This window comes from Sturnira hondurensis, unplaced genomic scaffold (assembly GCF_014824575.4).
Source record: "Sturnira hondurensis isolate 20B ecotype Veracruz unplaced genomic scaffold, ASM1482457v3 Scaffold0019006, whole genome shotgun sequence".
Classification (NCBI taxonomy): domain Eukaryota; kingdom Metazoa; phylum Chordata; class Mammalia; order Chiroptera; family Phyllostomidae; genus Sturnira; species Sturnira hondurensis.
Window position 1 is genome coordinate 10703659 of NW_028091637.1, and position 20579 is coordinate 10724237.

The window sequence follows — 20579 nt, forward strand, 5'->3', positions numbered from 1 at the left end:
AGGTGGTTGGAGCATCCTTCCCTACACCAAAAGACTGCTGACCAGTGAGGGCGCAAACATAGGTTGTGGGTCCAGTTCTTGGTCAGGTTGTGTATCGCAGGCAACCAATCCATGTATTTCTCCCCACCCCTTACTTTCCCCCTCTAAAATTAACAAATGTACCCTCTGGTGAGGCTTTAAAAAATTTTTTTTAAAGAGTCATGGAGTAAAGAAATATTCAGTGTAGGATAAGGTTATCCTGTAAAGCTCCCAGATATTATCTAAAGTAAATCTTTAAAAGAAAAAGAAAGGACCATGGAGAAGAGGATAAGATTTCAAAAATAAAGAATAGCACAGTAGAGGCATAAACAAGTTAAGCCAGAACTAACAAGAGTGAGCAAGTTTCTTATTAGCTAGAATGGAGAAGAGTATTTGCTGAAGATCACAAATAAATAATGCTACTGAAATGGAGAAGGGACACACATGCTGAGAGAACCAGAACACCAAAGAGAGCAAAAGGAAGTAAATTCTGAAAGCAGAATAGTCCTGGGAGGCAATAAACTAGGATTCTGGTCCCCATGTTCCCACTGCCTCACTGTGAGCGGTCAGTACATTCAACCCTATCTGGTCCTCCTGACATCTGAAAAAGTAGTGGCATACGTAATACCCAGAATTACTCTCAAGTCTAAACACAGCCTATAACAACTAACAGTAGGGAGCTACTACAGGGCAGGGGTCACAAACATAAACACCTACAGTCGGGGGCGGGGGGGGGTCTCAGAAATGCAGAAAATGAACCTGTTCTAAGAACCGCAATATCCCAACCTTGCTGTGTTGTAACTAACATTCTCAGTCATGAGGAGACGAGGGGAAATGGGAGAGATTTATGAACTGAAAAGCCCACAATCCAGACAAAAGAGAAGTTACAACATAGCTTCGGTCAATAATTCCACTTGGGAGTGGAAGGTCAGAGCTGCTGTATGGGTCAATTTTTCAAGATAAGCCATAAATATGAATTTTTTAAAAATTTATTTAACTTTTGTTCAAGTACAGTTTTCTTTCTTGTATTCCCAGCCCTGCACCCCCCCAGTGCTCCCCACCCCCCTCCCCTCTCCACCCCCCGTCTTAGTTATTGTCCATGTGTCTTTCATACTTATTCATGTGAGTCCACCACCTTTTACTCTGTGCTTCTCTCCCCTCTACCCTCTGGACCCTGTCGGCACGTTCTGTATTTCACTGTCTTTGGTTACATTTTGCTTGCTTGTTTGTTTTGTTGTTTACATTCCTGTTAAAGGTGATATCATATGGTATTTGTCTTTCACTGCCTGGCTTATTTCGCTCAGCATAATGCTTTCCAGCTCCATCCATGATGTTGCAAAGGGTAGGAGCTCCTTCTTCCTTTCTGCAGCATAGAATTCCATTGTGTAAATGTACCATAGTTTTTTGATACAGTCATCGACCGATGGGCATTTAGGTTGCTTCCAACTCTTGGCTATTGTAAATTGTGCTGCTATGAACATTGGGGTGCATAGTTTCTTTTGGATTGGTGCTTCAGGGTTCTTAGGATATACTCCTAGCAGTGGAATTGCTGGGTCAAAAGGCACGTCCATTTTTAGTTTTCTTAGAAAATTCCATACTGCTTTCCATAGTGGTTGTACCAGTCTGCAATCCCACCAACAGTGGACTAGGGTCCCCTTTTCCCCACAACCTCTCCAGCACTTGTTGTTTGTTTCTTTGTTTATGATAGCCATTCTGACTGGTGTTAAGTGGTATCTCATTGTGGTTTTAATTTGCATCTCTCTGATAGCTAGAGATATTGAGCATCTTTTCATGTGAATTTTTAAGTAAAACCTGCTAATGTTAAATACTGATTCAAAATGTTTTAAGAAAATACACAAATAAAACACATTCACAGAGCAAAGTTTTAAATACCTAAAATAGGATTTTAAGCAGGAGATTGACACAGTACAAAAATCCTCTTTTCAGAAGATACTCAACAAAGAATAAAGTGAAATGGGGTATTAATTTAAAAAGGAACAGTAGCCCTGGCTGGTGTGGCTCACTTGATTGGAGTGTTGTCCTGTAACCCAAAAGATGGTAGGTTCAATACCTGGTCAGGGCACACACATAGGTTGCAGATTCAGTCCCTGGTCTAAGCACATCCAAGAGGCAACCGATTGATGTTTCTATCTCACATGGATGGTTCTCTCCCTTTTTTCCCTCTCTTAAAATCAATAAGCATATACTTGGGTGAGGATTTAAAAAAGAAAAACTCTAGCCAAGTAGCTCAATCATTTGGAGCACTGCCCCAATATGCGAAGACTGTGGGTTCAATCCCGGGTCAAGGCACAACCAAAGAACACATAAACAAATAAATGGGTGGAGCAACAACAAATTGATGTCTCTCTCAATAACAACAACAACAACAACAACAACAACAATGATGATGTCCAGGAAATTAAGATGCTTCTGCTGAAAGGATAGCCAGATGCCCTGGCTGGTATAGCTCAGTGGATTGAGCGCGGGCCTGCGAACCAGAGGATCATGGTTTGATTCCCAGTCAGGGCACATACCTGGGTTGCAGGCCAGTTCCCATCAGGGGACGCATGAGGCAAGCAAACACTGATATTTCTCTCCCTCTCTCCTTCCCCTCTAAAGATAAATAAATGAAATCTTAAAGAAAGAAAGAAAAGCCAGACAATAAAAATAAAAGTGGTAACTGGGCCCTCACTGTTATAGCTCAGTGGACTGAGCGTGGGCTGCGAACCAAAGGGCTGCCAATTTGCTTCCCAGCTGGGGCACATGCATGGGTTGCAGGCTAGATCCCAGGTGGGGATGTGCAAGAGGCAACCACACATTGATGTCTCACTCCCTCTCTTTCTTCCTCCCTTCCCCTCTCTCTAAAAATAAATAAATAAAACCTTTTTAAAAAGTGGAAATTGACAGAATTTGGTGGCATACAAAAATATGAAGAAAAAAAGCTGACCAAAGATAATTCGAATGCGTGATGATACATTATGAAATATTAACTTAATCCATGAAGTTAAGTTAACTTCATGGATTATTAACTAGTTAAATAATCTATTAAATTAACAGACATCTGAAGTTACCCTTAAGTGTTTCCATATAGTAAGGAACAAAATCCACACCAAATCCACTCACCAAAACACTCCAAAGGCACATGAAGGTCACTCAGGTTTAGAAAGTAGGTCAGAGCCAGCTGTGTAACCCTAACTACTACACAAAGAAGGGCACTGTACTGGTATAATGCCCTTCTTTACAAACACACTGTAAGTAAGTGTTTCTCAAAGTATGGCTGGTAGCCCAAGAGCAGTCTACAAACTACTGGTGGTAAGAAAAATTGAGAGTGTTTAGATAGCGCAGTTTTTGAAACAATCTGACCATAGTAATTTTATGTTTGTTAAATCTAGTAATAAAAAATTGGGTCTTCTATTTTTTTCATTTCATTTTGCTGTAACTTATTTTTATTGCATTTTACAAAATATTGGTCTGCAACAGACCAGCAACGAAAAAAACTAGTCCTTCACAACAGATAGTTTGAAAAGTGGTACTGTGAATTATATTATACATTTTAATGTTACAAAAAGTAAAAATATAGTAAAATCTTTGAAAATAAAAAGTACAAATTTATTAGCATTATATTTAGTAAGTTCCTTTTTTTTCTTTCTTTGTCTTGAGGGAACATAATTATCTATTTGAATATGCTTAAAATATTTTATGACTGGGTAAATTTTAATGCTAAGTAGATCTCCAGGTTCCACAAAGTCACATTTTTGAGTTTATAGAGAACTAATGCTGTTAAACAAAAACTATGAGAAAATATCTGTATGTCAAAATCTATAATAATTTTACTTATTTATTTTTATCTTCACCTGAGGACATGCCTACAATCTTTAAAGAGAGGGAAAAGGAGGGAGAAACACTGATGTGAGAAATACTGGTTGCCTCTTGCACCTGCCCAACCAGGGATTGAACTCACAACCTAGGCATGTGCCCTGATCAGGAATCAAACCCGTGACCTTCTGGCTTACAGGACAATGCTCCAACCAATTGAGCCACACTAGCCAGGACTACAATACTTTTTTTTTTTAATTTTAAAAGATTTTATTTATTTATTTTCAGAGAAGGGAAGGGAAAGGAAGAGAAATAGCGACATGAGAGAGAAATGAGAAAAAGAGGGAGGGAAATAGCAATGTGAGAGAGAAACCTCGATCAGTCACTTCTAGTATGCGCCCCAAGCAGGGACTGAATCCACAGCCTGGCATGTCCCCTGACCAGGAATCAGACTGAAGACCTTTTGCTTTGCAGGACGGCATCCAGCCAACTGAGTGAGACACAGTGGTCAGGGCTGCCATGATTTTTAAATAAACAAAGTTCACTTACCCATTGCTACATAGGACTTAAATCGTGTTGATAATCTGTCCACAAAGGCACTTAAAATTTCCAATCCCATTAATGATACCTGGAGAATGAAAAACAGTTTAATATAAATTACTTCTACATACTTTAACAGGAGTTTATAGTTGCTGACATACAAAGACATTCATATAATATATTATCAAGTTTTTAAAATTATAAAAAGACTGAAGTTGTCAGGGGTGAATGAATAGTCATGAGATTAGGGTACCCTACTCTCAAATGGTTCAATAATAGTAATAGTAATGTATAAATATACAGGAAGATAGTGATAAAGCATATTTGTCAAAATGTTAGTAACTGGTAAATTAGGTGAAGGGTACACAGTTTGCCTGTAGCTTTCCTGTAATGTTGAAATGCTTCTAACATAAAACAGTTAAAAATTGAGAGATCTTTAATTACAGAGAAATTCCAGCTTCTGTCTAGGAAGAAGAAACTAGAAAAAACATCACTTCCACTGTAACAAGAGAAAACCAAATAATCCATAAAACCGTAACTATTTTTGAATCCATTAGAAAGCTTAGGTTGTGGAACAATCAACTAGCCTGAAATCTGAGGAAAGACAGATGCCCCCCAGGAAAGATGGGACAGAAGCAGTAGGTCACATGTGGCAGAGGACAGAAAAAAAAAAATGAAGCAGCTGTACAAGTGGATAAGGCGAATTCGGCTACATTTAACTCATTGTAATAGCTGAGTGTGGGCCAGCATTAAAACACAGAAACCCTAGTAGCCACAGATACAAGGAGAGTTCACACCCACTTGCAGGCTCTTTCTCCACAAACTTCTAGTGGACATTCATAATTAAGAGTGAAGACAGGGCAGGAGATAGGAAAAAGTATATCTCGGTGGCACCAGTCCCACAGGAAGGGAGCAGCGAATTCTGCAAGCAGACACAAACCTTCCCCATCCCTTGCCCTAAAAGAAACAAAAATTGAAGCTACTGAGGGAAAGGCAAACACTGCCGCCCCCAAAACACAGATTAAAAACTCAAAACTACTGAGTAAAAAGGTAGGGGGAACCTCTCTTCCTCAGAGGGAGGAGCAGAAAACCATCTTGGCACAGATGATTCAAGGTCTCCAGTTGAGGAGGGGCAGGATCTCCAATGAAGCCTCACCCCAAGACCAAATCAATGACCTGTGCACTTTAAATGCATGAATCCTATCAATGAGTTGTTTAAAAATGTAGCTGAAAATACAGAGATAGACCCACACATAAAATTTAACAGATGATAAAAGCAGTATCTCAAATCAGCAGGCAAAACACGCACATTTATTAAGCTCTCACTTAGGAATCTATCTCTAAGGTGCATCAGCAAATCATGAAAAAACGTGCAAAAATTATACATTGCAAGACTCTGGAAACTATGCAAAAGTTCACCAATATGGGTCAGATTCAATAAATAAGGTACATCCACGAGATACCTTATGAGATACCCTGAAACTATATTTTCAAGTTAGCCAATGTTTCTTCATCTCATAGTGCTACATATTACTCATTATTGGCATTCCTTAAATTTATGGCTGATGTTCTATATTGATCTGTTGGTATTTCTGTAACATTGAGAATGCCTTACAGACTGTTTGTAATTAAGGCATAATTCCGATGCTTTACCACATAAATTATCTGTACTGTGAAAAAAAAAAAAGGTACATCCACATTACAGGTACGGTAACACTTGAAAATGAGGAATATCCTAATCCTGGTATTAAAATGACCTTCACGATATATTGTTAAGTAAAAGGAGCAAGCTGGGGAAATGTATGTATGTATTTTGAAAAGGGACTGCAAATAAGTATAAATGGTTATAAATGTTTATTTAACAAAACAAGAGCCCTAACTGGAGTAGCTCAGTGGGTTGGGCATTTTCCCACAAACTGAAAGGTCACCAGTTTGATTCCTGGTCAGCACACATGCCTGGGTTGCAGGTCAGGTCCCCAGTAGGGGACAAGTGAAAGGCAACCACACACTGATGTTTCTCTCCCTCTCTTTCTCCTTTCCTTCCCTTCTTTCTCCCCTCCCTTTCCCTCTCTCTAAAAATAAAGTCTTAGCCCTGGCTGGTGTAGCTCAGTGGATTGAGCGCGGGCCTTCGAACCAGAGAATCACGGTTCGATTCCCAGTCAGGGCACATGCCTGGGTTGCAGGCCGGTTCCCTGCAGGCCAACTCCCAGCAGGGGACGCACGAAAGGCAACCACACACTGATGTTTCTCTCCCTCTCTTTCTCCTTTCCTTTCCTTCTTTCTCCCCTCCCTTTCCCTCTCTCTAAAAATAAAGTCTTTTAAAATATATATATATAGAAGTAGTAAAACCTTAGTTGTGAATATGATTTGGAGTATCAATATGAAGTTGCATGTATTTTTCTTTAAAATTAAAATAAAACCTAACCCTACACATTGGGAAAAAAATCTATAAACAATGAACAAACTAACAATGAGTTCCACTAACACCCACATTGTATTTCCTACATACCATTTCCAACTAAAAGGAACAAGAGCTTCTTGGAGAAGTGGCTAATTCTAGGGCAGGAGACGAAACACAACATTCTGTGATATCAGGTAGCAGAAACAGTATCAAAGATTACTAGGGCTATGTCAAGATTGGACAGTTTTATTACCAATGAGGATAATAACTGCATTGTCTTGAAATGTATATGTTAGAATACAAGAGCTCATAATGATAACAAAAATAATTTGTTCAACATTGGAGGATACTAAAAGACAACCTCCTTCTTTTCATAATTAGTAAACAAAAGGAAAACAAAGATATGAACTATACCACTGAGTAACCAAATAGTAGTAAATGGGATAAGTTTCTCTTTATGAAAGTATTCCAGCTAATAAATGAAGCCATGACAACAAGAATATCACTTTGCACCCTAATGAATTAAGAGATCTAAACACTGAATGTTCAGATCATGATGTTAGAATGCCTGTGCCTTCCTAATGTTATGTGCCTCTTAATGGAAGAGCAAAGCTTATTAAGAAATCTTTTTCTTTTTTAATTTATTGTAGAGAGAAAGGGAGGGAGGGAGGGAGGAAAAGCAGGGGAGAGAGAGAGAAATCTCTTTGTTGTTCCACTTAATTATGCACTCATTGGTTAATTCTTACATGTGCCCTGACCAGGGAACAAACCAGCAGCAACCTTGGCACATAGGGAATGTGCTCTAACCAAACGACCTACCGGGCCAGAGCCTAAGCAGTCTTGTAAAAAGAGACAGGAAAGAGACAGACAGGGAGAAGCTGAATGAGCAAGCTTTAGATCTGATTACCAATTTATAGGAAATACACAGGGAACAAATATCACAGAAGTAAAATCACCAAAATCCAGTAGCGGGCCACATATAAAATCCAAAAATTTTTAAAAAGAGATACTGAAGGAGAGATTGATTCAAAGAAACTTAACAAACATGTTAAGTGAGGAAGGCAGAATAATCGCCTCCCAAAGGTGTTCACATCCTATTCTACCTTTCAGGATCCATGACTATGTTGCCTTGCATGGCAAAATAACTTAAAAAATATGGCTACATTAAAGATCTTCAAGTAGAGAAATTACCATGGATTATCCTGGACCCAGTGTTATCACAAGAGCCCTTCCAAGAGGAAGATGTGAGGGTCAGAGCAGGTGTGATGATGGAAACGATAGTCAGAGAGAAAGGTATGAAAATACCACACTCTTGGCTTTAACAAGGAAAGAGAAGTCCATAGGCTAAGAAATGCAGACAGTTTTGGAAAATTCGCTCCTAAAGTCTCCAGAAAGAATATAATGCTAATGCAATCTGGATTATTATCCTAGCAAAATCCATTTTTAACTTCTACTTTTGTTTTAAGCTACTAAGTGTGTGGTAATCTGTTACAGCAGCAATAGGGAACTAATATACATATTAACAAAATCACGCTTTCTGAACATTATTTGGATCCTGATCTTTCTTAAAATAACTGCTTTTAAAATCTGCATATTTTACAACATTGAAAATGTCAACCCTGGATATTTAATATCAAGAATTTGTTTACAGCCCTGGCTGGTGTAGCTCAGTGGATTGAGCGCGGGCCTGCGAACCAGAGGATCGCGGTTCGATCCCCAGTCGGGGCACATGCCTGGGTTGCAGGCTGGTTCCCAGCAGGGGGCACACGAAAGACAACCATACAGTGATGTTTCTCTCCCTCTCTCCTTCCTTTCCCCTCTAAAGATAAATAAATACAATCTTTAAAAAATTGTTTACATATAATAATGGTATTGAGGTTATGTTAATAATCTTGTTATTTTATTTATTTATTTATTTTTAGAGAGAGGAAAAGTGAGGGAGAAAGAAAGGGAGAGAAACATCATTGTGTGGTTGCCTCTCATGCATCCCCTACTGGGAACCTGGCTTGCAACCCAGGCATGTCCTCTGACCAGGTATTGAGCTGGTAACCTTTGCAGGCTGGCACTCAATCCACTGGGCCACACCAGCCAAGGCAATAGTTTTGTTTTTAAAGAGCACTTATCTTTGAGACACTAACTAGAAAGACTTGGTGGATGAACAATATATCTGTGATTGGTGACAAAGTGATGGGGCAGGATTAACCACAGACGGTGAATTTATTTTATTCTGTTTACCTTTATATATGTTCAAAATTCTCCGTGAAGTTTTTAAAAAATGATAGTAAACATGATTCCTAGAACATACCCTTAAAACCCAGAACAGTTCGAGGATGCCCGTGCTCTTTTATGCAACCTCATCCTAAGAGTAGCCAATGTGCCACATCAAGCAAAACGAAAGGACTGAAAAGAAGCAAAACTCCCGTTATTGTCTGATATTATTCTATGTATAGAAAACCTAAAAAATTCTTCAAATTGCAAGAAAAATATTTAAAATTATATAACAAGTAGGCTGACCACAAAAAACTGATTTTGATTTCTAATACCAGAAAACAACTTTAAAAAGAGCACATCACATTAGCAATACTTTCAAGCAGTATAAATTACCTAGGAAAAAAGTCTTTTAAAAATGTGCATGAGGAAAAAAGTAATGAAACATTAATGAAAGACACTATAGCCTAAATAATTTTCATGAATAAAAATAAATCAATATTATAAAGATGTCAAGTTTTCCTCCAAAAAATGATATTCAATGTAATTCCAATAAAGAGTCCCAATTTTTTTGGTACAACTTGACGAACTATTTCTAAAATTCACATGGGTTAATAAATAAAGACCCACTAATAGTCAGCACATTCCTAAAGAATATAGTGGGTGAATTTGATAAAGCAAATCAAAATTTACCAATGAGCTACTAATAACTCTCCTGAATTTCCATTTGGACATCCTTGAACTTAGCCTGCATCTTGGATAAAGGTCCCTTAAGTAGAATATTAAAATCCCCCGGAAAGAAGAAAAGAATACTAGGGCAATAATGTACTTTGCTCCTCACCACTTCTTTAGGAACTCAAATGCCTCCATTCAGATCCTTTAAAATATAAAAACAAAAGTAATGTATTTCCTAAGAGGTATATGTAAAATCGAAAAGCAAAAACATAGCATATATTATATAATATAAAATATTAAAAATATAAAAGAATAATGTATTTTTCATAAGTAAAATATGGAAACTGTAGGCCCTGGCTGGTGTAGCTCAGTGGATTGAGTGCGGGCCTGCAAACCACACGATCACGGTACGATTCCCAGTCAGGGCACATGCCTGGGTTGCAGGCCAGTTCTCAGCAGGGGACGCACAAGAGGCAACCATACATTGATATTTCTCTCCTTCTCCCCTTCCCTTCCCCTTCCCCTCTAAAGATAATAAAAATAAATATATATATATAATTTTATTTATTATCTAAAGATAATAAATAAAATCTTAAAAAAATGTGGAAACTGTAAAAAGTAAAATTTAGGCTTAAATTTTAGGTTGTTTTAAGTCACAAAACTAAAATTTAAAAAAAATTATGAAACATTAATAACCCTGATAACTCCCAGAATATTTTCTCATCCTTTTTCTGTTTTCACCTCTGAATCACAGTTGAACATATTTCAATAATCTGATGTCAACTGACTACAGAGTTTCAATTCAATACAATGTACAGTCTTCCAAATAGTTTAAATCAGAAATGTTGTCAAGCAACAATGGGGCTAAGTAGTAATGTAATAGTAATGACTGCAATAGTAATGACTACCCCCAATTTAAGAATCACAGCCAAGCCCTGTCCAATGTAGCTCAATCTGGATTGAGTAAAAGATTATAAAACCAAAGAGTCACTGGTTCAATTCCCAGTCAGGGCACAGGCCTGGTTGCAGGCTAGGTCGCCAGTGGGGAGCGTGCAAGAGGCAACCATACACATTGATGTTTCTCTCCTCTTTCTACCTCCCTTGCCCCGTCTAAAAATAGAATATAATCTTTAAAAAAAGAATCACAGCTAAAAAACTTTCCATGTAAAAGTGAGACAGCCCAACAATAAGAGTTCTTGAAATCCAGGAAGGGCAGAAGGTTAATTCATAATCATAGATGTTTTCTACAATAGAACAACAACAAAAAAGGTGTGTACTGGTCACAATAAGGATACCCCTGTGAATGCTTCTCTCATAGTACATTTCTTCCCCACAAATTAACTTAGCATCTAAGAAAATGAGTGAAAAGAATGGGATAGAATAATTGCCGAGTGGACATGGATGCCCAGATCAAATGAGTAAAACTTGATGGCTTACACATTTTGAAAATCTGAAAGGAAATACCAGATTATTTTCATATAAATACATAAATAGTAAAACTATTTCCCTCCAAAAAGGAGGGAAACAAATGACTTAAAATTAAAGATACCAATTAGTTTCTAGGTGGAGTTAGGGGGACGAGACAGGGAAGTATAACCCACAATTACCACTTCCAGACTCATACCCTAGAACAATTATTCCCAACCAGGATGTGATGTGGAGCAACAGTGTAGTACAACACAAAATATTATTCCCTAGAGTTATACAGTCCAAAGGAACATGGCCATACCTGGCAGCCTTGCTGCCAGCTATTCAAGTAAATGAAAACCCTTTCTGAAGAACTTATCAGAGCCTAGAAATCTCTTTTTTCTTTTGCATGGTTTTAGTATACAAGTTCTCCAGGAATGCAGCCAGGAGGTAAATCAAAGGACAAGTGTGCTCTACTTTATTCATTTAACAAATATTGAGAACCTGCTACAGGTATAAATTTCGAAGGTGGGTACATAAGTAATGGGAATCTTAAGAAATTCCAATGCCTTCAATTTTCTTGATGAACTAAGAAGCAAGGTCAACAGCCGACAGTGACAACAGAAGAAGAGACACTGATAGATCTGTGGGGAGAGGAATAGATGTAAAATAGTGGCCTGAGTCAGTGAATGAATGAGCTAAGAAAACACAGTATACTTTAACTGCCAAGCCACGCTGAAGGCCCATTAGGACATCAGGATTCTAAAACGAACCAGTTGGAGGTTTTGTGTTTTTCTCCATCCTGCTGCAGCTGCACTGCTGCAGGTATGGGGTAGGCAGAGTTGGAGTAACCAGGAACACATTTTATCAAATGAGGACCATGAAAAAGCAAGAGTGAGAGGGAATTAAGAGTGAATGTAAAGGTGTGACTGACAAGGATATCGAGCTCAAATAAGAGGACAGTTAAAGGCGAAATAGACTGGATATCAGGTAGAGTAGTCAAATTCTTTAAGTTGGTGTACTCAAAGAAATAAGGTTCAGAATTGAAAGCTCCAGAATCATCACAATCACCAACAGTAATGCCACTGGTGAAGTCTGAACCACCAGCAACCACACATCTATAGCCGTCTGCGCTGGCCGCAGTAGGTAGCTTTCACAGCAATCAAGTGCACTGGTGCCATCACCAATGTCTTCTGGGGGAGTCAGGTTGGCACATTTCATACTGAAATATATTTTAGCTCATTAAATTATGTGTAAGTTACCTTTTCTTTACAGTTAGGGCATTATTGGGATTTTTTAAGATTATATTTATTGGGTATTATCTCAAATTTATTTCTTGACTGTAAAAAGAGGCAATAAAAGAGGGCAGTGAATCTGATAGGGTTCAGAATAACTGTTCAAGACAAACTCATGCACATATGCAAGTTGACAAGGCAAAAAAACAATGTTAATAGCAAAAAAATTAAAACTCAGATGTTATCAGATGACAGGTAAAAGGAATAGGCAAGATCACTTTTTTAAAAAATGATATATTTGGCCCTGGCTGGTATAGTCCAGTGGATTGAGCGTGGGCCTGTGAACCAAAGGATCACTGGTTTGATTCCCAGTCAGGGCACATGCAGGGGCTGCAGGCCAGGTCCCCAGTAGGGGATGCATGAGAGGCAACCACACATTAATGTTTCTTTATCTTTCTCCCTCCCTTCCCTTCTCTTTAAATATAAATAAAATCTTTTTAGGGGAAAAGGGAGATTGTAAGAAATCATATAGCTGGACATACAGCTACACTGCATATCGTGGAATGCACAGTGATGCGGAATTCTAAGTGTATAATAAAGGCCGAACAACTTCTGCCAAAACATACAGTTCCCATAATCCCAAAGAATTTATGCCAAAATATGGCTTTAAGGTATAAAAATTTAGGAAAGTATGTAATTGAAAAAGTTTCAAAATATCATAATTCACAGTAGAAAGTTAATGATAGCTTTCAGGTATTGCTCTAAACCAGAATACTTATTAAGAGAATCACTCAAAGTTTAAAAACACAGATCATTACTTTTTAGTGTGCTTCAAAATGTCAAGGGGTGTTTGGATATGCAAAATTACTCAGAATATATAATTTATATTGCTATTTCAAATATTTTGAGAAGGAAAGATAAAATTGATTCCAGCTTCACATAAGAATGATGTATTTTAAGAAATTAATGGTTTATAAAAAATACAATCATGGTGATGCTGACACTGGGAAAGTATCATTCTTCAAAAGGCAAAAGGATTCTGAAAAAAAAAAAAAGACTTGAAATCCTAGCACATTACCTAGCACAGCACTAAACAGTTATAACAAAAATGTTATTTAGACTTCCGCCAAGATGGAGGCGTAGGTGGAAACACTGTGCCTTATCCCACAACCAAGTATGAATACAACAAAGGTTTAGTAAACAAAGACACAGCCAAAGAACATAAAATTGAACTATACAGAAGTCTGACAACAACCAACCGCTCAACCGGACCAGTAAGAGGGGTTGAGCCAGCAGCGGAGCAGGGTCGGGCAGGAAGGATCCCCCGACTCAAGTGTGCAGGCACCCGAGATAGCAGCACAGACCCAGTGAGGCTGTGGGGCAGGCTGACCGCAGTCGCACATTCAAGCACAGATAAACCAGCAGAGTAGTGAGCAGTGAGACGGGCCTCGAGGTCCTGGCTGCGGGAGGCGGCAGAGGGGACCGCCATTGCTTTCCTTTGACCCTGCCCCCATATACAGCATCACAACCCAGCCACTGAGTTGCCCCGCCCTGGTGAACACCTAGGGCTCCGATCCTCATAAGTAACAGGCACAAACAGTCCAAAATATGGCTCAAGAAGAACTCAAAGCCCCAGAGCCGATAATTTTAAGTGAAAAAGAAATAGCAAGCCTCTCAGATGCACAGTTCAAAATACTGGTGATCAGGATGCTCACAAAACTGGTTGATCATAGTCACAATTAGAGGAACATATGAAGGCTAAACTCATTGAAATGAAGGGAAATGCACAGGAAACCAATAGTGATGGAAAGGAAACTGGGACTCAAATCAATGGAATGGACCAGAAGGAAGAAAGAAACATCCTACCAGAAAAGAACGAAGAAGCAAGAATTCAAAAAAATGAGGAGAGGCTTAGGAACCTCCAGGACATCTTTAAACGTTCCAACATCTGAATTATAGGGGTACCAGAAGGGGAAAAGAAACAGCCACGAGTGGAAAACTTATTTGAACAAATAATAAAGGACAACTTCACCAGTCTGGGAAACAAAGGAAATAGACTTCCAGGAAGTCCAGGAAGCTCAGAGAGTCCCAAAGAAGTTGGACCCAAGAAGGAACACACCAAGGCACATCATAATTACATTAGCCAAGACCAAAATGAAGGAGAGAATCCTAGAAGCAGCAAGGGATAAGGGGACAGTCACCTACAAAGGAGTTCCCATCAGACTGTCAGCAGATTTCTCAAACGAGACCTTACAGGCAAGAAGGGGCTGGAAAGAAGTATTCCAAGTCATGAAATCCAAAGACCTACAGCCAAGATTGCTTTATCCAGCAAAGCTTTCATTTAGAATGGAAGGACAGACAGATAAAGTGCTTCTCAGACAAGGTCAAGTTCAAGGAGTTCATCATCACCAAGCCCTTATTATATGAAATGTTAAAGGGACTTATCTAAGAAAAAGAAGATGAAAAATACTAACAGTGAAAGGACAGCAAACTCACAGTTATTAACAACCACATCTAAAACAAAAGCAAATCAAGAGGACAGCTAGATCAGGAGTGGAACCATAGAAATGAAGAACACATGGAGGGTTAGCAACAGGGGAGTGGGAGGAGGAGAAGGGGGGAAAAGGTAAAGAAAATAGCATAGACAGTAGGTAGAAAATAGATAGGGGGGAGGGCAAGAATAGTAGGGGAAATATAGAATCTAAAGAACTTGAGACAGGTGGTCATAAACTAAAGGGGGGTAATGGTGGGGGAGGGGGTGTGCAGGGTGGAGGGGAATGAAGGGGGGAACAGAACAATAACTGTAATGGTATAATCAATAAAATATATTTTAAAATGTTATTTATTATTTTCTCCATTTTTTATAATCAACTTACACTTATAGTTGCAGATAGACGATATGAAAAACTGAAAGCAGAGCTGACAAATGATAGGATGCTGAAGAGGTTTACGAAAGGACAGAAAAGGAAAAAGAGTAGGAAGACCCTAATCTAACCTGGCTGTTGTAGCTCAGTGAATTGAGCTCGGGCTGGGAACCAAAGGATCACCAGTTCGATTCCCAGTCAGGGCACATGCCTGGGTTGCAGGCCAGGTCGCCAGCGGGAGAGCGCAAGAGGCAACCACACATCAATGTTTCTCTCTCTCCTTCCCCTCCCCTCTGTCTAAAAAGAAATAAAATCTTAAAAAAAAAACACCCTAATCTCCCTAGGTTCAAGTACTCCTCCAACAATTTACCAGGTCTATGACTTAAAGCAAAATACACTTTTGTACAAAATGAGGAAAAACAGCACCAACTTTCTAAGGCCATCTTCTTTTTTAAATACTTTATTTATTTACCTTTAGAGGGGAAGGGAAGGAGAGAGGGAGAGAAATATCAATGTATGGTTGCCTCTTGTGAGTCCCCTGCTGGGAACTGGCCTGCAACCCAGGCATGTGCCCTGACTGGGAATCAAACCTCGATCGTGTGGTTTGCAGGCCCACGCTCAATCCACTGAGCTACACCAGCCAGGGCCTAAGGCCATCTTAAAGAGTAAAATGAGGTAATACAAATAAACCACATTGAGACAGTTCTTGATACTAAGTAGTCTTTAAATGGTGATATTTATAATATTTAATTGTATTTTATAAAGATATTTTATTGTCATAATAAAGTGCCTTTTAAAATTTGGGGACTCCTGAAATCACAGGACTGTCTCTAGCAAAAGTTAAATGCCAGAGTATACTATATATACCTGTTTCCATACTTTTCATCTTCAAGTCTGACCTCTCCACTGAACTTGACCCCAACTGCCTGTTTAAATCTCAACTTGGATGTTAAACAATCCTCTAACAACATAGTCAAACCAAACATTTTACTTACTCGGTCCAACTTACTCTCTCAATCTTCATTTCAATAAACAGCACCCTCTATTGGCGCCCAAGCAAAGCAATTATCCTTAATTCCAATCTCAACCCTCACACTCATTCCAAGCGGAGGTACTGCTGGCTGTGCCTCCAATTCATATCCCAAATTTGCCACTTTTCAGCATTGCCAAACCAGCCTCAGCCACCATCATCTCCCTGCTGCTTCTGTCGCTCCTTTACAGAGACAACACTCCTCAAAAAATTCCCCCTTCTACATAAAACTCTCCAATGATTTAGAAGAAAATCCTGTAAGTCTCTTTCCACCTGCCTCCCCAACTTCATCTTTCTTAACATCTCACTCACTTGTTAAGGTCTAGCCATGCTAGCCTTCTCTTTGTTCAACAAAACTACGGCCTCTGTATTTTCAGTTTCCGCTGCCTAAATCATTCTTCACTCCTTTATTTCTTTCACATCTATAATCAAATTTCACCTCACTTCCTTGACTACACAAAATAGTCTCACTGCACCCTCATCCTTTCAGAAGCACTTGTTACCTGAAACTATCTAATTTGTATACCCATCCACCTTCCTCTTTCTCATAGGACCTCCATGACCCACCATAGGGATCTCACTCTCCAAGCTCAGTTAAATCACCATCTCGAGGTTTTCAGAGACCAGCTATTTACAATTCAAACACCTGCATCCTGCCGAACACTCCCTACCTATTCTCTTCTCTGCTTTCCCCCAAAGTAAATATCACCATCCAATATGCAGATTTTAGTTTTTTACCTTGTTTATACTCCTCCCACTAAAATCTAAATCCATCAAGGCAAAGGTTTCAGTCATTCTGTTTCTACTGCGTGGAAAGTGTCTGGAAGAGTGCATTCCTGTGCATAGTAGGTCCTCAATAAATACTGAGGCCGAATGAGTGAGTTTTGCTCGTCTTGTTCACTAGTGGATCATCAGTGTAGAGAACAATACTCAGGATACAGTACAGTCACTCAAATTCATTGAAACAATGACAGTTCTTAAGACACAAATCTGAGGTGCTAGCAAATCCAAAGAAAAATTATATTTTGTTCAGCATAATTTAAAATGTAAGTACAACTGCCTGTGAGTAGTTCAAAAAATTCTGATATACTTTTTCCAAGAGTTAAATATTTTCTTGTATCTTGAGTAAAAAAAATGATGCTGTAGTTTGGTAACTAAGTTTATAAAACAAAAGAAAAAAAACAACTAGAATATCTTCTCTCTAACAATGTCAGAAAAACTTCCATACAGCATTCCGTAGACAGGAGAGAAGTAATGATTCAGGAGGGAGAGCGCAAAACTGATGAATTAAGGTCTCTGAGTAGGCAAGAGGACATAGGATCTAATACCCATGTGGAGGGATCGGTATAAGAAAGACAATTAATTCACTGTAACTGAGAAGTAGAATATACGGGCATCTACAAGAAGTGTGTAGTAGATAAGGTTGTAGGAGCCTATGGCAGTTCTCTTCTGACTGCTGTCATTGTCTCAAGCTATAGCATCTACTGAGGAGCATGGGGAGAATGTGTAACAAAAAGATGAGAATTCAGGTCAAATCTGATGCACTGTCCTGATGGATTCTAACTCTTAAGGGCCAGTTAAAGGAAAAACACAGCATTTGAGTGAAGTGCATAGAGCCTTAAAGAAAAACTGGGATTCTGTGGTATTACAGAAGCCAAGAGTGTTTCAAGAGATGGGACTGCTCAACTGCCACCCACTGATGGCACATCTGAAGAGTGACATGGCCCACAGCCAGCATGTGAGAAGGGGAGTAAGCACTACTGGTGGACAGGACAGTTCTAAATATTATTACTAGATGTGATTCTTGCTAAGTGTTAAAATGCAGCATAGTCTTTTACAGAAGCAGCTGTAAACAGGATGAGTTTGACAGGGATGAATGCAGCTGCAAAGAAGAAATCAACATGTAGATGACCAAAGAGTCTATAAGCAATGACTAAGCTTCCCTTTGGAGAGGCAGAGCTTTGGATACGAATCCCCCATATTCTTTACTTGCTGCAAGTAAAGAAAACTACCTGGTGACAAACACATCTCATCTTTGAATTGAGTTGGAGCTCCCAAACATTACCAAAGAGCTGACTTTCTACAACAGCCAATGGAGCAACATAAAATCAACTATCGTAGTGTTTATACGCCCTTCTTACAGTGTTAGAAAATTTTACTTGTTTCTTCCAAAGAAATAAGAATGATCCCCAAACAGTAATGATACATTAGTAACTTTTTTCAATTTTTTCAAATGAGCTAGTACGCACTGAAGCACCAAGGTAGTAATTTTCAAACTATTATCCTGTAAAAGTCAATCCTTTTCAAAACTCACATAAATCTCACTATAAAAATCTTCATCACAACTCTAGAGTATGCATTTCTTCTCGATGAGGACAGTTTTCAAAGTACAGCCTATTCACTAGGCTATACAACATATTACTAAGAATCACCTCGCTTCATTCCATTCACAGAAGGTTTGGCCAGCATTTTAAAGCAACACTGCCACCAGAAGACTAGAAATAAAAGTAACTGCTAAACACTACAGTACAGGCTAATCACAGAACACTTACCTGGCCTCCCAACACGGCTACATCACAACCTGCCTACTACCAGCTCATCAGAAACACTCATTCCTTCCCGTACTTCATTCTTTTATTTATTTATATATTTTTCTGCATCAGCTAACGTGCTAGGACACGGTTTCAAATCCGAGTCAGACCTCAACTGCGTCAAAACGAGATGACAGAGCATTCAATTCCTCTCTGTCGATATTAAAGAAAAAGCAATTAAGTAATGCCCTAGGGTCAGCATCTTTTTATTAGATTTAACAGTACCTGATTAAGCTCCAAGAGGCCCTTGGAGATGAAGAGCACAGCTTCCCAGACACAAAAAAATATAAAGAAAAAAGAAACAGGAGATGGAGGATAAAAATCACTTATTTTTAAAGAAGGACTAACTTGACATCTCTTTTTAGAAGTTGTATTTTAATGTCCTATATCTTGGTCTAGGTAGTGTTTACACAGGGATGCACAAATGCAAAAAAGTCTTCGTGCCTTTTACGTATGTAAATAATCACTGGGGTTTTTTTTTAAAGTAATGATTAAACACTGTGTCCGATGCCAATAAAGCAGGACCGTGTCAGGGAATCGCTAAATTTGTCATTGTTCACAACTGCGTAAAAAACTTGGTCGTGGTGGGAAGTACCTCCCCTTCACCCGCCCGCAGAGGCAGGCTCGCCAGAGGACCCGCGTGTCCAGGGGTCTCCCCTTTACTGCGTGGCCCCGAGGAACCAGGCGCACACCAGAGACTCTCCAGGCCGCCCCGCACGTCCGGATTAAAGGGCTGGCCGGGGAGGGCGTGCCCGGCCCAGCCGCGCCGCCTCCGCTTACCCGGTAGTTGCTCGAGCCCACCCAGCCGGTGAGTGCGTCGATTGTCTTGCCCAGGCGGCCCAAGTCCTCCTCCAAGTCCGGGACGGCGCCGGGGGCGCCGAGGTAGAGCAGCAGCTCCTGGCCGACCTGCAGGCGGCTGCCGACGTCCTTTTGCTGCACTTGGGCGCTGAAATACTCCATGCTGCGGGGCTCCATGGTCGCGGCCGCCCGCTCGCCCGCCTGCCCGTGAGGGGCCAACTTTCGCCGAGAGCCGCCCAGCCTCCAGTGCCGGTCCCCGGGGGAACGGGCGCGACGCGCTGAATCCGGCCGAGGTGCAGCTAGCGGGGCGCGGCGGGCGGCGGGAGCGGCGCCAGGCGCCCGGCGGCCCCCAAACTAGTCAAACTCGGCGCCCCCCGGCACCCAGCCCGCTTCAGAGGCCGCGGCCGTCGGCGACGTCAGCACGCGCGTGACGTCAGCGCGACGTCGGCGAACGCCCGCCTGCCGGGAGTGGAGCTCTGCGGCGGTAGTGGCGGCAGTGGCCCAGGCGGAAAGGGTTGGGTGGACTTGGAGTGGGACCCGGGGGGAGAGCAGTGAGGTAGCTTCGGTGGCCAGACCCTCCTCCGCCACGCGGGTCATAGCCCCCTGTTTCGCTGGGCGAAATACAGAACGTTTCCCAGTTTTCTTCCGCTTAAAATTAATACTTGAGAAGGTATCTGGTGTTTGCAATCTGTCTTCCCCAGTCCCGTGTTTTCAACCAGGTAGAACATACTCCTTCATTAAAACAAACAAAAAATCATGACCCCTGTTTCCAGCCACCGCCACCCCTGGTTGGGTGGCCTTATAATGCTTTTTTTTTTTAATTTAACTTCAGTTTCCAGAGAGTAAAATGCTCAGATTTTGAATATGCAGTCCCTGCGTTTGGGCAAACATAGTCACCAGCGTAACCACCACCCCAACCAAGATGTAGCACATTTCCACACTCCAGGAACTTTCTGAGCAATAACCACTGCCTCCCCAGGCAGTTCTAATCTGATT

At 40.3% G+C, this 20579-nt stretch overlaps 1 protein-coding gene across 35 annotated transcripts in view; it reads right to left on the reverse strand.

The window, feature by feature from the left end:
• Nucleotides 1–19997, reverse strand: part of CLASP2 (cytoplasmic linker associated protein 2) — a 170544-nt gene extending 150547 nt beyond the window's left edge. For 16 of the 35 annotated variants that reach the window (XM_037070788.1, XM_037070829.1, XM_037070830.1 and 13 more), the window contains exons 1-2: nt 19566–19996; nt 4384–4462 (exon numbers count right to left, since the gene is read on the reverse strand). In XM_037070788.1, the coding sequence (XP_036926683.1) occupies nt 4384–4462; nt 19566–19760 (274 nt within the window). In that variant the 5' untranslated portion in view covers nt 19761–19996. Of the gene's footprint in view, nt 1–4383; nt 4463–19565 lie in introns of all 35 variants that reach the window. The other 19 variants (XM_037070807.1, XM_037070806.1, XM_037070804.1 and 16 more) reach the window with 3 other exon arrangements.
• Nucleotides 19998–20579: the final 582 nt, after the last annotated feature.